Here is a 13515-nt window from a genome sequence, read left to right on the forward strand (position 1 = left end):
TTGTTGTAAAGGTAAGATCTGATCCTGACAGCCTTTATTTGGCCTGAATCCAGCTTGTTCCTCACCAAGGATTTCTTCCACAATTCTTGTCAACCGTTTCTCAAGTATATTTGCTTAATTCTTTCCAGGAACACTCAGTAGTGAAATATCTCTATAATTCTTACATTTAGTTTTATTTTCCTTTTTATATGGTACTATGAGAGCTTTTCTTCAATCATCGGGATTTCGTTCCTCTGTCCAGGACTTTTGAACTATGCAATGCAGCGACTGTAAGACTTTTATACCACCATAATTCAGCATTTCTGGTCGAATATCATCTACTCCTGCTGCCTTTTCACATTTCGAGCCTTTGATAGCTTTTTCTACTTCAAGTTTGGATATGTATTCCTGACTGTATGCCTGTTGAGTGTTGTTTATCACTGTGCTATCACTGCTTGTTTCATTTAGCAATTTTTCGAAGTAATTACTCCATACCTCAAGGATATCTTCTTCTCCCGTTTTCATGTCACCTTTATCATCTCTAACTCCTTTTACAGCACTCTTTCCTCCATTTCTAAGCTTCTTCAACAACCTCCAGAATATTTTGCCACCTTCTTGATATTTATTTTCTGTGTTCTTACCAAAGTCCTCCCGTGACATTTGTTTAGCCAATTTCACACAGTGTTTAGCTTTCTTACATTTTTGGTTTTCTCTGTTTACAGAAAACCCACCCATACTGGCAGATACATTCACCAGTAATCCCCCCCCTCACAACAATATGGGGTTATAAAAACACTATATAACAGGGCAAAATTAATCTGCTCAGGTGACAAGGCCCTAACTACTGAACTAAACCACATCCTCAACACTTTCTTAGCCAATGGCTATAACCCCCAAAAAATCCAAAAAATACTAAAACCAGTAAACCACAACCCTCCCCCCTCCACAATAAAGATTACACCAAATCTATCGCCATCCACTACATCCAGGGCACCTCTGAGAAAATAACCAATATCCTCAAAAAATATGACCTTACTTCTTGTTACAGACCATATAAAAAGTTGGCATCCCTTATCCGCTCTACTAAAGACCAACCACTTCCCCTAGACCTACCTGGTGTATACCAGGTCCCTTGCAGCTGCAAATTGTCCTACTTTGGCCAAACAGGCAGAACAACAAATATCAGGATTTCAGAACACAAAGACTATATCCAGTTTCACCAGTACAGCCGCTCTGGGCTGGCAGACCATGCCTTAGATACCCACCATAGAATTGGTTGGAAGAAAACAGAAATAATACACCACAGCAAGTTTAAATACGAGAGATTATTCAAGGAATCATCAGCAGCTCTAAAAAAACGTTCCTAACCTCAACAAATTTGGGAGACTTGCATTATGAGAACGTCAGCCCAACTGCCAAGACTACCAAATTAGCCCGCCAGAGGGCACCATTAGGACTTTAGGAACAATATTAGTTTCTTGCTTTCTTCCTCATTTGCTTTTGTTAGTGCCTGCATGCACATACCATATCTTTATGTTCCTGAAGATGGCAATGTGACGTTGCCAAAATATAGAAGTTATTCATTAAAGTAACCTTTAATTAATATACTTTATGTGCGTTGTTAATTCTGTAAACTAATTACCAGTTGTGTATGACCAACGTATAAGCCTTGCTACTAGAGTGGGACATTAGTGAATAAGGAGGGGACGTCAAAACTGACCATTATGTCTGTGTGTTGGAGTGAGAGGTTTTCTATACTGGCTTTAAAGTGGACTGAGTTTTTTATGTGTGATGGTGTGTTGCCAGTATAGTGTTTGAGTGTTTTGGCTAAATGTTTGGCTAATTTATATGTGGGGGAATCAATGGACAAAATGAGGTTGAAGATATTGAGACAACTAAATCGTCTGACGTTCCTAAAACGCTGCCGAGATAACAAGGTAATCCCTAATTGTGTGTTAAATTGAAGCACAATTTTACTTCACAGAAGCTCTGCACATAATTGCACTAGCTTCGCCCTATTAAGAGAACAAATTACCGCGACGCGTGTTCTCCTTGCCGACGAAAACAAAACCTTACGGGCACTAGAGGAAGAGCTTTCGAATACACTTGGCCATGATCTTTGGACGATACTTTATGACGTCTCATGCGCAGTTACTTGCCAGCTAGTAAAATCTACTCACCGTGGGTGAGCGTATTTGTTGAGCCCTGGCCATGGTTAATGTTTATATTCTCAGTGGCTGGTGTTTGACCATTATACACCCATTTGCAAAAACAGATTATGTGAATCTTTATGTTGTGTCCTACTACTATCCTGACCCTTATAGAGTGACTCTGAAGTTGTCTACCAAGGTATACAGTAGTTACCCCTTCGATGCTGGTGATTTTAACCACTCTCTCACGACAACAGTGTAATTTTGTGCACGTCACATTTCTCAGGACACCCAGAGAATGTAATCTTGTGTTTATCATCATGCATTTATCTCTGTCTTTTGTTCGTTAAGTAACAAATTAATGACAAAAGTTTAATGTAGAAGAATTTCATCATACCATTATGCTTATGGAATTTGAAGTGGCTTGACAAAGTTCCATGTTAGGTCTCTAGAACAGGGTTTTGATTATCTAATCCTTAGTTTACTCATGACATTAACAACAATAATAATATAGTGAGTTACATGATATTTATCATTTACAGATTTCAATAACATATAAAAATCATTCATTTCAGTTGCTTCTATTTTTTGTTATTTGCATTTTAATAGTTATCTGTACATTGAATCTCTATTTTATATTGGAAGTCCAAAAATTTATTGTTATGGTTGTAGAAACCTTTTCTGCTTGGTTACAAAGTAAATTATACTTGCCAATAAATTATATTGTTTAATCCTGTATTATTATATTAAATTATATTATTTAATCAAGTACAAGCAAACAAAGTTTGCAATTTTACCAGAGTATCCTGTGATGGTACCCAAAGCATGGTCAGCCAGTCCTGAGTGGCTGTATTAGTGGAATCGGATGTAGTCCTTGTGTTTGGATATCCTGATATTGGCTGCCCTAGCTGTTTGGCTATAGTAGCAGTTTGCAACTGCATCTGGACTAAATCTGGTAGTCTGGATGTAGTCTCCTACTTACACTTTTCCTAAGGTGCTAGAGTGCTCTGGGGGGCCCTAATTTTTGGCACCCCCACCTAGAGCCTCGTGTGCGTGCATAAGTACTGCCCTGTTCAATATTTCTTATGAGCAGAGGCTGGAAGGTGTTGGATTGCTAAGTTTGATTCTTAATGGTGAAAGGATTGATCTTGATTGTAATGTAAAATGAGTTTATTTATTTATTTAATTATTTATTGTAAAAAAAAACAACTATGAAATCCAGCATATACAGTATGCTGCTGCATATTCTTGACTTCATAGGGATCTTTGCTGAAAGTTTTTTTTTTTTTTCACTTGGTTCCAGAGAAAACTGGAACCCAAGCATCAGCAAACAAAGTTTGTATGTGGATCATCTTCGTGACTAGGCTACTTCTACATGGAGGCAGATGACCCAGAACACCTTCCATTTGAATGTTTGTATTGCTTTTCATTATGGGAAGGATCACTACCCCAGAACAATTTTGATCTTCATTGAGGTCTCATCAGGGGAAGCTAAATCAATGGAGAAGTCATAATTTTCCATATGCAAATAGCAAAATATTGGATTAGAGATAATTGTAGCAGATTTTTTTTCATTTGGTTACAAAGTAAATTATACTGTTGGACAAGAAAATAATTTCTTATTTTAAACCTTAACTGAAGTGTCAGCAAACAAAATATCTCTACATGTAAATTAAATGTGATGTGATTTCATTAAAGATTGAAACTGGTATGGGTAACACTTTGCATAATTCATAACAATATTCATATCCAAAAGGAAGTGTGCATTATGGGAAGAGTCAGGCCAAATACTTCAAGTGAACTTTGTTTGGCAATGCTTAGGTTGTTTAAGATTAATAATTTCTTGTGTAGTATAATGTATCATGAGGATTTTGTTAGTAATAACAATTAAAATGTTGGGAAAAATTGGTCAACCATTACCAAGAACAGAGAAAGGTGGAAAGAACTGGATGAGGCCTTCATCCAATAGTGGCTGAAAGTGGCTGAAAATGGCTGAAAAGAAGAACAACAACAATTAAAATAAAATATTAATTGATAATATTAATATGTTTAACATTAATCATATTTTCATCGCCTGATGTTAGACCACCACCTTGCTTATTGGTGGCATGAGGTGACTTGCAGGGAAAAATCCATTTTGGTTTCTAGATATTGTGGATTTTCTAACTATTATCTTCTATTCAGAGTATTCATGTGTTATAGGCTTATTATTTTTTGTAGTGTCATAAAAAAATTCATTAATATTTAATATATAGTTAAAAGAAATTAATATATAATAATATTTAAAAGTTAATATATAATGGATAATTTGATTCTTTTTATAGGTCAGCATGATTTTGTTAAGGGGAGGTCTTGCTTTAGCAATTTACTTTGTTTCTATAATAAAGTAATGCTAGATTTGGATAAAGATAATGGCTATACTATGATATTGTTGGACTTTGCAAAAGCATTTGACTGAATATTGCACTTGAATCTCTTAAGCAAGCTAAAGCAAATGGTAATGGATACTGGATTGCTGAGATGGATAAATGAGTGGTTGTCAGACAGGTATTAGAGATTGATGAAATACGAGTTGCCCTGTTATGAAAAAGTCATGTTTTAGCAACTTGCTCACATTCTATAACATTGTTCCATCTAACTAGACTAGAGGAATGGATACACCCAGTGGTGTATTTAGGTATTCCCTGCCCCTAAGCCTGCAGAAAGTGCCACCCCCCCATATTTAATGAACATGTTGATTTACATGCATAACCTATTTATATCGTAAATTCGTAATATAAATATAATTACAAAAATGAGAGCCCAGAAATTTCTGCCGCCCCCTCAAAATTTGCCACTCTAGGCCTATACCTAAATACACCATGATACTTTTGGATTTTGCTAAGACTTTTGACAGAATACAGCATGGTGGACTGTTGCATAAATTAGAGAATATGGGTTTGGATTATAGATTATTAGTGTGGATAAGAGGATGACTGATTGACAGATATCAAAAAGTGGTATATGGGGGATGTGAGTCTGCAAGATTTAAGGATTTTTCCTGCTTTCCTTCGAGCGCTGTCTATTGCTGGATGTCCAGAACCCTTTCTTTCCTATGTTATGGAGCTATACTTGGGTAGCTCCATCACTATCACTACAGGGTCCCGTGCAACTTCTATTCCCGCAGTGCGGGGTGTTCGCCAGGATTATCCTCTATAGATAAGTTTCTTCACTCTCTTCCTAGCCATATAGGCCACTCTCTAGGCGCTTCTTCCCTTAATGCTATGGCCTTTGCGGATGATCTTATTCTTGTAGCCTCTACTAAGGCAGGCTTGCAGGGACTCCTTCACAAGGCAGTTGACTTTTTCTCTATTTGAGACCTTTCTATTAATGTAGAGAAACTAAACCAACCTGCTCTTTAGCCCTTGTCCCCTCTGGTCGTGACAAGAAGCTTAAAGTTGAGACTATAGAGTTTTCCCTGCACAGGAGGCCGTTGCATGCTTTGACCATCGTGGAAGAGTGGAGATACCTCAGTATCATGTTCATCCCAAAGGCAAGTTCTTCTGTCCCTTCTATCCTAGAAGCTGGGGTCACTTTTTTTGAGGAAAGCTCCTCTCAAGCCCCAGCAAAGACTGTTTCACCTTTCCCACTATCTACTACCTCGCTTTTCCACAAGTTGGTGCTTGGTAGGATATATATCTCGATACTGTCCCAAATGGACAGGACTATCTGTTCAGCCATGAGATCATGGCTCCAACTGCCACCTGACACCCCTACTGCATATTTCCACACGAGGGTTAATGACAGTGTGCTCGGGATTCCATCACTTAGATGGCTGATCCCATGCCTGCGGCTGTCCAGAATCACGAAGTTAGAACTATCTTCTTCCCCTATCTGCAGAGAGGCTTTCTATATCCCATTAATACAAGAAGATTTTAGACGGGCTAAAGGCTGGTCCCATTATCAAGGTACCTTAATTTCTTGTGTTCAGCACCTGCAGAACACAAGAAATTAAGTTTGGGTTTGCGTAAGCCAGACTTAGTGATGCCCAGGTGGTCGGAACAGGGTGCCCACTAGCCTATAGCCATAATAATAAGGTAAATTATTATAAGAATAACCAAGATCTAGTTAGTAACGGGAGGAGCATGGGGCAACTCCAAGGTTTGCCAGCGCCACCATCACTTTACATGCCGTATGGAGCGCAGATAGTTATAAGTACTTAAAACAGCTTGGGCTTACACAGAAGGATATAAAAGTTCTTTCCTTGAGGGCCCTGCAGGGCACACTGGTGTCATGGCGTTGCCACCAGAGAATGACTACAATGATAACTAGAACAGGCATAGGGTAAAACACTTGTAAAGGTGTAGGCCTATATCAAGTCTGGATGTGATGTAAGGGTAGTACTGCCTATAACTAGTACAAAGATTAATAATAAAAAAAAATAATAATAATAATAAAAAATGAAAAAAATAACCAGTGGTGTACCACAAGGATCAGAGCTTGGTCCACTGTTATTCAATCTATAATTAATGATATTGGGAAGGATTTGACAAGCAACATACAGCTATTTTGCTGATGACAAAGATAGGTAGAGTAATCAGGAATGCTGCTGATATGCAGTACTTGCAGAATTATTTGAATAGGCTGAAATTGTGAGCATGGGAAAATGGATGTCAGTTCAATGTCAGCAAATGTAAAGTTTATCACTTGGGCATGATTAGATATCCAATGGCGTATTATATTGGGATTATGCTTGAAGAAATCGATGAGGTCAGGGATCTTGGAGTGTTAGTAGATAGAAAGTTGAAGTTCAGGGGCCATGTTGCAAAGATTGCAAATACAACTCAAAAGATAATTGCAATGCTGAAACAAATCTTCATATGTAAAGATAAGTATGTCATTTTGCCTCTTTACAAGGTCTTTATAAGACTTGGACTTGGGGCCGTCAGCAGATTAGATCGCACCCTGAGGCAAACAATTAAATATCACCCCTGATGGATTATAAGACAAAAATATAAGAAAATCTCCAATTGCAATTTTCTTTTTATTACAAGAGAAACATTCATGCAAAATGAATATATAATAATATTAATTAAATGTTTGCTCTACGGGGATATCACCAATATAACTGTTTATAAGCTCTTCTAAATTTAAATTATAAGCTATGTCTGCCTCTATCATTATAGTTGCTAGACCAACCAATCTTTCTTGGGTCATTGCTGTTTGCAAATAATTTTTAATCAGTTTAAGCTTGGAAAAACTTCTTTCTGCACTTGCTACGCTAACAGGAATTGTTAGCATAGTGACGGTGTCTAACACAGTATGGCTGAATGAGCGCCCTTATTAAGCTGCACTGTGAGGCAGGCTACCTCTATGCTACACCCTGTCAATGGTACTGCTTGGACTATTGTGCACAGGTCTGATCTCCTGGTTTCTGTTGTGATTCTGATATATTGGAGAGAGTGCAAAGGAGAAAATATTAAAAATGATATCAGGATTATGGAATATTGATTATGAAGACAGATTGAGAATTTGTAGACTGCATTTTTCTCCTGTTTGCATTAGCAAACAGGAGAAAGATGGGTGATACGATTGGGACTTACAAACTTCTGAAAGAGTCATACAGGATTTCAATTGATGGAATTTTTCAATTTATGGAGGGTGGGGAAAGGACAAGAGGACATCTTGGAAACTGAGAATGAATGCTGCTAAGAATGGGTGAGGGCTAGCTTTTTCTCTCATAGGGTGGTGCATGATTCAAATGGATTGTCATTGGATGTTGTGAGTGCAAGCAGTGTGATTAAATTCAATAATAAGTATCGAGGGACTCCTCGATGGCCTCCACGAGGAGTCCCTGACTCCTTTGATTTATAGGTATCAGAGAGTAGTATATGGTCGAGCAGAGTCATAGATTATTTGAGATAATTTGAAGAGTGATATCCAATTGTCTGCTGATGATGTTAAGTTGGGAAGAGCTATAGTAAATAAAAGCGATATAGCGATCCTTCAGGATCGCAATATTGCTTTTGAATAAGTGTGGTCAAAGGATAGAAGTTTTTCTTTTAATGTTACTAAATGTAAAGTTATTCACTTTGGACAGGAAACATTTTAGTCTGTGTATTCTATTGATGGGATTTTATTGCTGGAAATTGATGAAGCGAGGGATCTGGGTATTATGGTTGATAGGGAACTGAAATTACGATGTCATATTGCAAAAATTGTCAAAACAATTCAAAAGATCACCTGGATGCTCAAAAATACGTTGACTAGTATGGACAAAAAAGTCATTATTCCTCTTTATAAGTCTAATATGCCCTCGTCTGGACTATATGGCTCAGATTTGGTTGCCTGGGTTTCTTGGTGATGTGGAAGTAGGGATAGAATAAAAGATCATCAATGGAAGTTGAATGAACCTTTAATTAGAAAGAATCTGACATCTAGATTTTTTGCTACCAAGGTGGTAAATAAGTGGAATGGTTTTTTTGCGGTTGTTGTTAGTTCTTCGTTAGTGAATCAGTTTAAGGAGGAGGTACTGTGTGAATACTGGTTAGCTTCTGCCTCCCATGGTGAATTTCTGATTGGATTGTGGATGGTAGGATAGGTATATTATGAACTGTGATGTTGTGGGCATCCCATGAAAAGTCTTTTGACTCCATGAAGATATCTGTTAACAGCAAAAACAATAACAATAATAATAAGGTTATAAGAGAAATAATAAATTGTTTTGTTTTTAGGCTTATAATGTACATGTAAATGGAGCCTTCCACTGTACTGTCCGTTATCGGCAGCTGCATAATCTACATGATCAGGTAAGTTGTGTTATATAAGATGATTGCATTAACTTTATTTACTTTATACAACTTGAATTATAAATTCACCAATTTGATATTATTCATTATTAATGAATGAAAAATTGGCAGCCCATTCATCTCTTTTCATTCTTTAAAATCTTTTTTTATCTGTCTCTTAAAAACCAATCCTTGCTTGTTAGTGTATTCTTCAACAACCACATAATCCAGTGGTTCTTAACTTTTTCAAAGTCACGGAATACTTTTGATTATAAGAAAAATTTGGGGAACACCAAAAGCATAAGGATCATAAAACTAACAATAAACATATGCATGGACTTGCCCTTTATAAAAATGAAACTTATTTTAGTGCGATACTTGAGCTTGCCGGCTTTTGCAGGTTTCAGCAATATTGTTATTACGTAACACCTCCAGAGAGTCCAAAGACTCATCGAGGGAGGGCACCTACTCTACATCTCTCTGTCTCCACCACCACCTTCATCATCTACACCAACTGCTGACCACCAGTTGGTGTAGTATTTTCACAGACAATCACAAACATCCATGCCCACAGGTGGGATTTGAACCTGCAACCTCTTGGCTGGAGACCGGATATGCTAACCACTCGGTCAACCAGGCTGACATATCACATTTCAGGTCTAATATGTGATATAGCTACCCTCATCTCTTTGTCTATATTTATATGGATTAATATTGAGAAACTGAGCTGACACAAATATGATGTTGAAAACTGTAATAAAATTTTCAGTGCCCTTGTGGAGAGAGCTGGATATTCGGTTTGAACAAAAATACAAAATTCCTGAAAAGTTATTTCAGAGAATTTCATTTTTAGAGTATGATCCATTGACAGGGTAGCTAATTGTTCTTCTTCTTGTAACGAAAATTCACAGTTCGACGTATTGACTGTGCCAAATGGATTTCGTATTCAGTCATAATTGTGTGTATTCAAGGAAAGAAAGTAACTTGAAATCTTTTCTTCTAATATTGTTAATTGTTCTGTTATAGCAGAAATAATTCCCTCGACATTTTTATTCCAAGTAGCCAATTACACTCAGAACTGTATCATGTGACATCTTTCACTTGGGGAACACCAGTTAAGAACCACTGACATAATCTAATGTGCTATTTTGGCTACCTTCACGATGTGCCTTCTAAACTTTAACTCTCTCCATCTACAATCGCCCTCAAATCCTTGGCAAGAATTACAGGAAAGTTCATCAATTTCCTGCACTGCAGTTCCATCAATATAGTACACAGCCTGTGTTCTCTTTCCAAAGCATCACCTTGCATTTGGATACATTAAATTGGCAGCCATTTATCTTTGTCCATACTGCTAGTCTATTGAAGTCTTACTTCAGGATTTCTACAGCACTTTCATTTACCATTTTAGAATCATCAGCACACAACTGAATATCTGTCCATCAGCAATATCAGCTGTTCTCTAATCCAAATCATCAGATTCATATCCATGCCTATTTGCTCCAATTTATACAACTCAGTTCTATGTAGAATCATGTCAAATGCCTTTGCAAAATCAAGCAATATCAGTGAGTAGCCATTTCCCTTATCCAACTTCATTTTTGCTTTATTATAAAAGCAAAACTAAAGCAAAAAAAAAAAAACTATAATTACTTAACAAATTACTAAGACAAGCCCTTCACAAAACCATGTTATCCATTATAGAGTATTATTCCTGTTCACCAAGTCTCGAATTCTGTCTTTCACCAATTTCTCCAATACTTTAACCACCATTCTTGAGATGTTGATTGACCTATAATTTGCTACTTCTGTCTTGAACCCTCATTTATGCATTGGGACTGTTTTGTCCTCTTTCCACTCCACTGATGCCTTCCCAGTACTGAGGCTTAAATTTTAAACAACTTGGTCTGGGGAACTGATAACTCCCTTGCACATTTTCGTAATACATGTGCCGATTTAATCATATGGCTGTGTTCACATTGAGACTCTGCAGTAATCTCTGTCCCGATGTATTCTACTATTTTTGACTTCAATTCCTTGCCATTATTAGCAAAAAGCCCTCTTGCATAATTTGGAGCAAATGAGCATGGATATGAATCTGGTGATTTGGATTAGAGGACAGCTGATATTGCTGATGGACAAATATTCAGTTGTCTGCTGATGATTCTAAACTGGGAAGAGCAATGGTAAATGAAAGTGATGTAGAAATCCTGAAGTAAGATTTAAATAGACTAGCAGTATGAAGATACTATATCCTTTACATTCTATTCCTATGACTGTATCATCCTTGGTCAACCAAATTTTACTAATTCCCATAAATTTTAGTTGAGTTGAACTAATCAATGCCCTCTCCTCACACTTATTTTGAATACTTCTGGCATTAGTGTACATAAACTGCCATAACCTCTTCATTCCCCAGCCTTTCTTAAATGTTGTGTTGCTCAGTCCACTAATTGATGCTACATTTAGCATCATGTGATCACTGTCCCAATAATGAGCCTGAACCTATGCTCACCTGCATACCCCCCCCTCAATATTCCAGTTACCCTGAATCAGCACTTCTGAACTCTCACTGAACAATACTTTCTCAAGACTCCTGACCCTGAATTCCTTCAAATGCAAGCCATCCACTTTATATAAATTGCTCCTTCAATCAGACTTGCTCCACACATCCACAAATTCCACTTCATTTCTTCTGCACATTCTACATGCTGACTCATTCAAGTTAATGACTCTTTGACCCAGCTCTCCTCTATCATACCATGGCAACAGACTTGCAACTTCTGCTTTCTCACTCTTATTTTTGACATGCATTGGCAGCTCTTTCATATTTTTTCACATACCACACTTTTGCTAAATCATTTGTACCAGCCAAAATAAGTATTTTTTTCACCTTCACTCTCTGCTCCTTACATAGCACTAATATCCTTAATCTTGGTTCCAGGAAAATATAACCACATCACATTCTCTTCGCAGTGAATCACCATACAAAATCCTGTTCTTATTCTCATGCTCTCGCTCTTTCATACTCTGACTTCTCTTCCCTTGCATCTCCTCCTTCTTTCGTTTCTGTAGTATACCATCTGCCAGTCATTTCTTCAACCACTCAATCTTATCTTTTGTTAGGAATAACTGGTAACTTATCTCTAAGAACATATGTCAACATTGTGTCAAGCAAAATTGGTGAAACATATCTACTAGCTGAATGGCAGATGGATGGGCTTCACTAAAAAGGTACAAATCAGTGTACAGTTATGCATGTTAGCAAGAACAGTGATATGTCTCTGCTAGTGTCAGTTTAATGTATCTCATATTTTATGTATCTCCTATCTCATGTCTGTTCTTATTGACCATATAGTAGTGAAATAACTAGGTATCTTTTTCTGTGCTCAGATGCAAAATACTAATATATCTCCAAATTTTACATGTGAGATAAAAATGTACTCTAATCTGAAAATGTCTTAATTTTTAATTTTTACTTAAGTTTTTCTTTTAATGATACATTAATAAATATTGGCCATAAGGGGCGATCATCTTGATTGTAAGGGAAGTGGCACTCCCATGGACCCCTAGCTGGATCTATCCTCTTCTTCTTCTACTTTGAGGAAGATCACTTACTTTAATCTTTCCTATAAAGCTTATCAGCCAACTCTTCTTATTTTATGACCCTTATGCTATTAGAGTACTCGAGGGCCATGGGGTCTTTTCATTTCTGACCTTACGACTATGCTCTCTCTATAAACCTTACTATAATTCTTCTATAATCTACTCTTTCCCCTTTCAATATACCGTATTCCTCCTATGGGTTTAAATTTGGAAGAAGGCTAGTTCAGAAGCCTTAAGGTAGCAGCCCTACCACTGAACTATTCCATCGTCAGGCTAGTCCAATGACATGGAGAACATAATTCTACTTGTAAGCTGACGGAAAAAGATAATCGGATTGAATCTATGGAAAATGACCCTGGAATGGAAAAGGTAAAACAAAAATGGAAACGACAAAATATAATACACATAGCAAACTGGAATGTAAGAGGAATAGCATATAAAGAAATAGAATTAGACCAACTATTAAATGAAGAAATTTTAAAATAGCAGTAATCACTGAAACAAAAAAGAAATTAAGGAACTATGAGAACTGAAAATTTTAATGTGATATACAGTGGAGTTGACAGAGACTAAAGAGCATAAGCAGGAGTCATGATTTGGATTCATAACTCCCTTTCAAAACAGTTAAAACATTATAAATTATGGAATGAAAGAATAATAGAAGCTAGAATAAAAATAGATAGAGGCTATTTAACAATAATTGGTTTATATGCCCCAGAAGGAGGACGAGAACAGGATAATATTGATTTTTATAATCAGCTACAAAACATACATAATAAAATAAATAAAAATGATTACATAATTTTAGCAGGAGACTTAAATGCAAGAATTGGAAACACGAAAATTAATAGTAATATAGGAATACATGGAGAACATACTCTAAACAGAAATGGTAAAAAATTGATTGACTTTGTAGTTTATAATAACCTAAAAATAATGAATTCCTTCTATAAACATAAAGACATACATAAATATACTTGGGCAGCAAGAGGATGGAAATCAATATTAGATTA

General features: G+C 36.7%; 1 protein-coding gene across 1 annotated transcript in view; it reads left to right on the top strand.

Annotated features, from left to right (window-relative positions):
- LOC150107023 (sorting nexin-17-like) overlaps window positions 1-13515 on the top strand; it is a 206827-nt gene that overhangs the window by 29629 nt on the left and 163683 nt on the right. The window contains exon 2 of the mRNA XM_090392897.1: window positions 8843-8917. Within this exon, the coding sequence (XP_090249023.1) occupies window positions 8843-8917 (75 nt within the window). The remainder of the gene's footprint in view (window positions 1-8842; window positions 8918-13515) is intronic.

The sequence above is a fragment of the Typopeltis vanoorti genome, chromosome 5 (genome assembly GCF_054136105.1).
Source record: "Typopeltis vanoorti isolate ZY-2024b chromosome 5, IOZ_Tvanoo_1.0, whole genome shotgun sequence".
In the NCBI taxonomy this organism is placed as follows: Eukaryota; Metazoa; Arthropoda; class Arachnida; order Uropygi; family Thelyphonidae; genus Typopeltis; species Typopeltis vanoorti.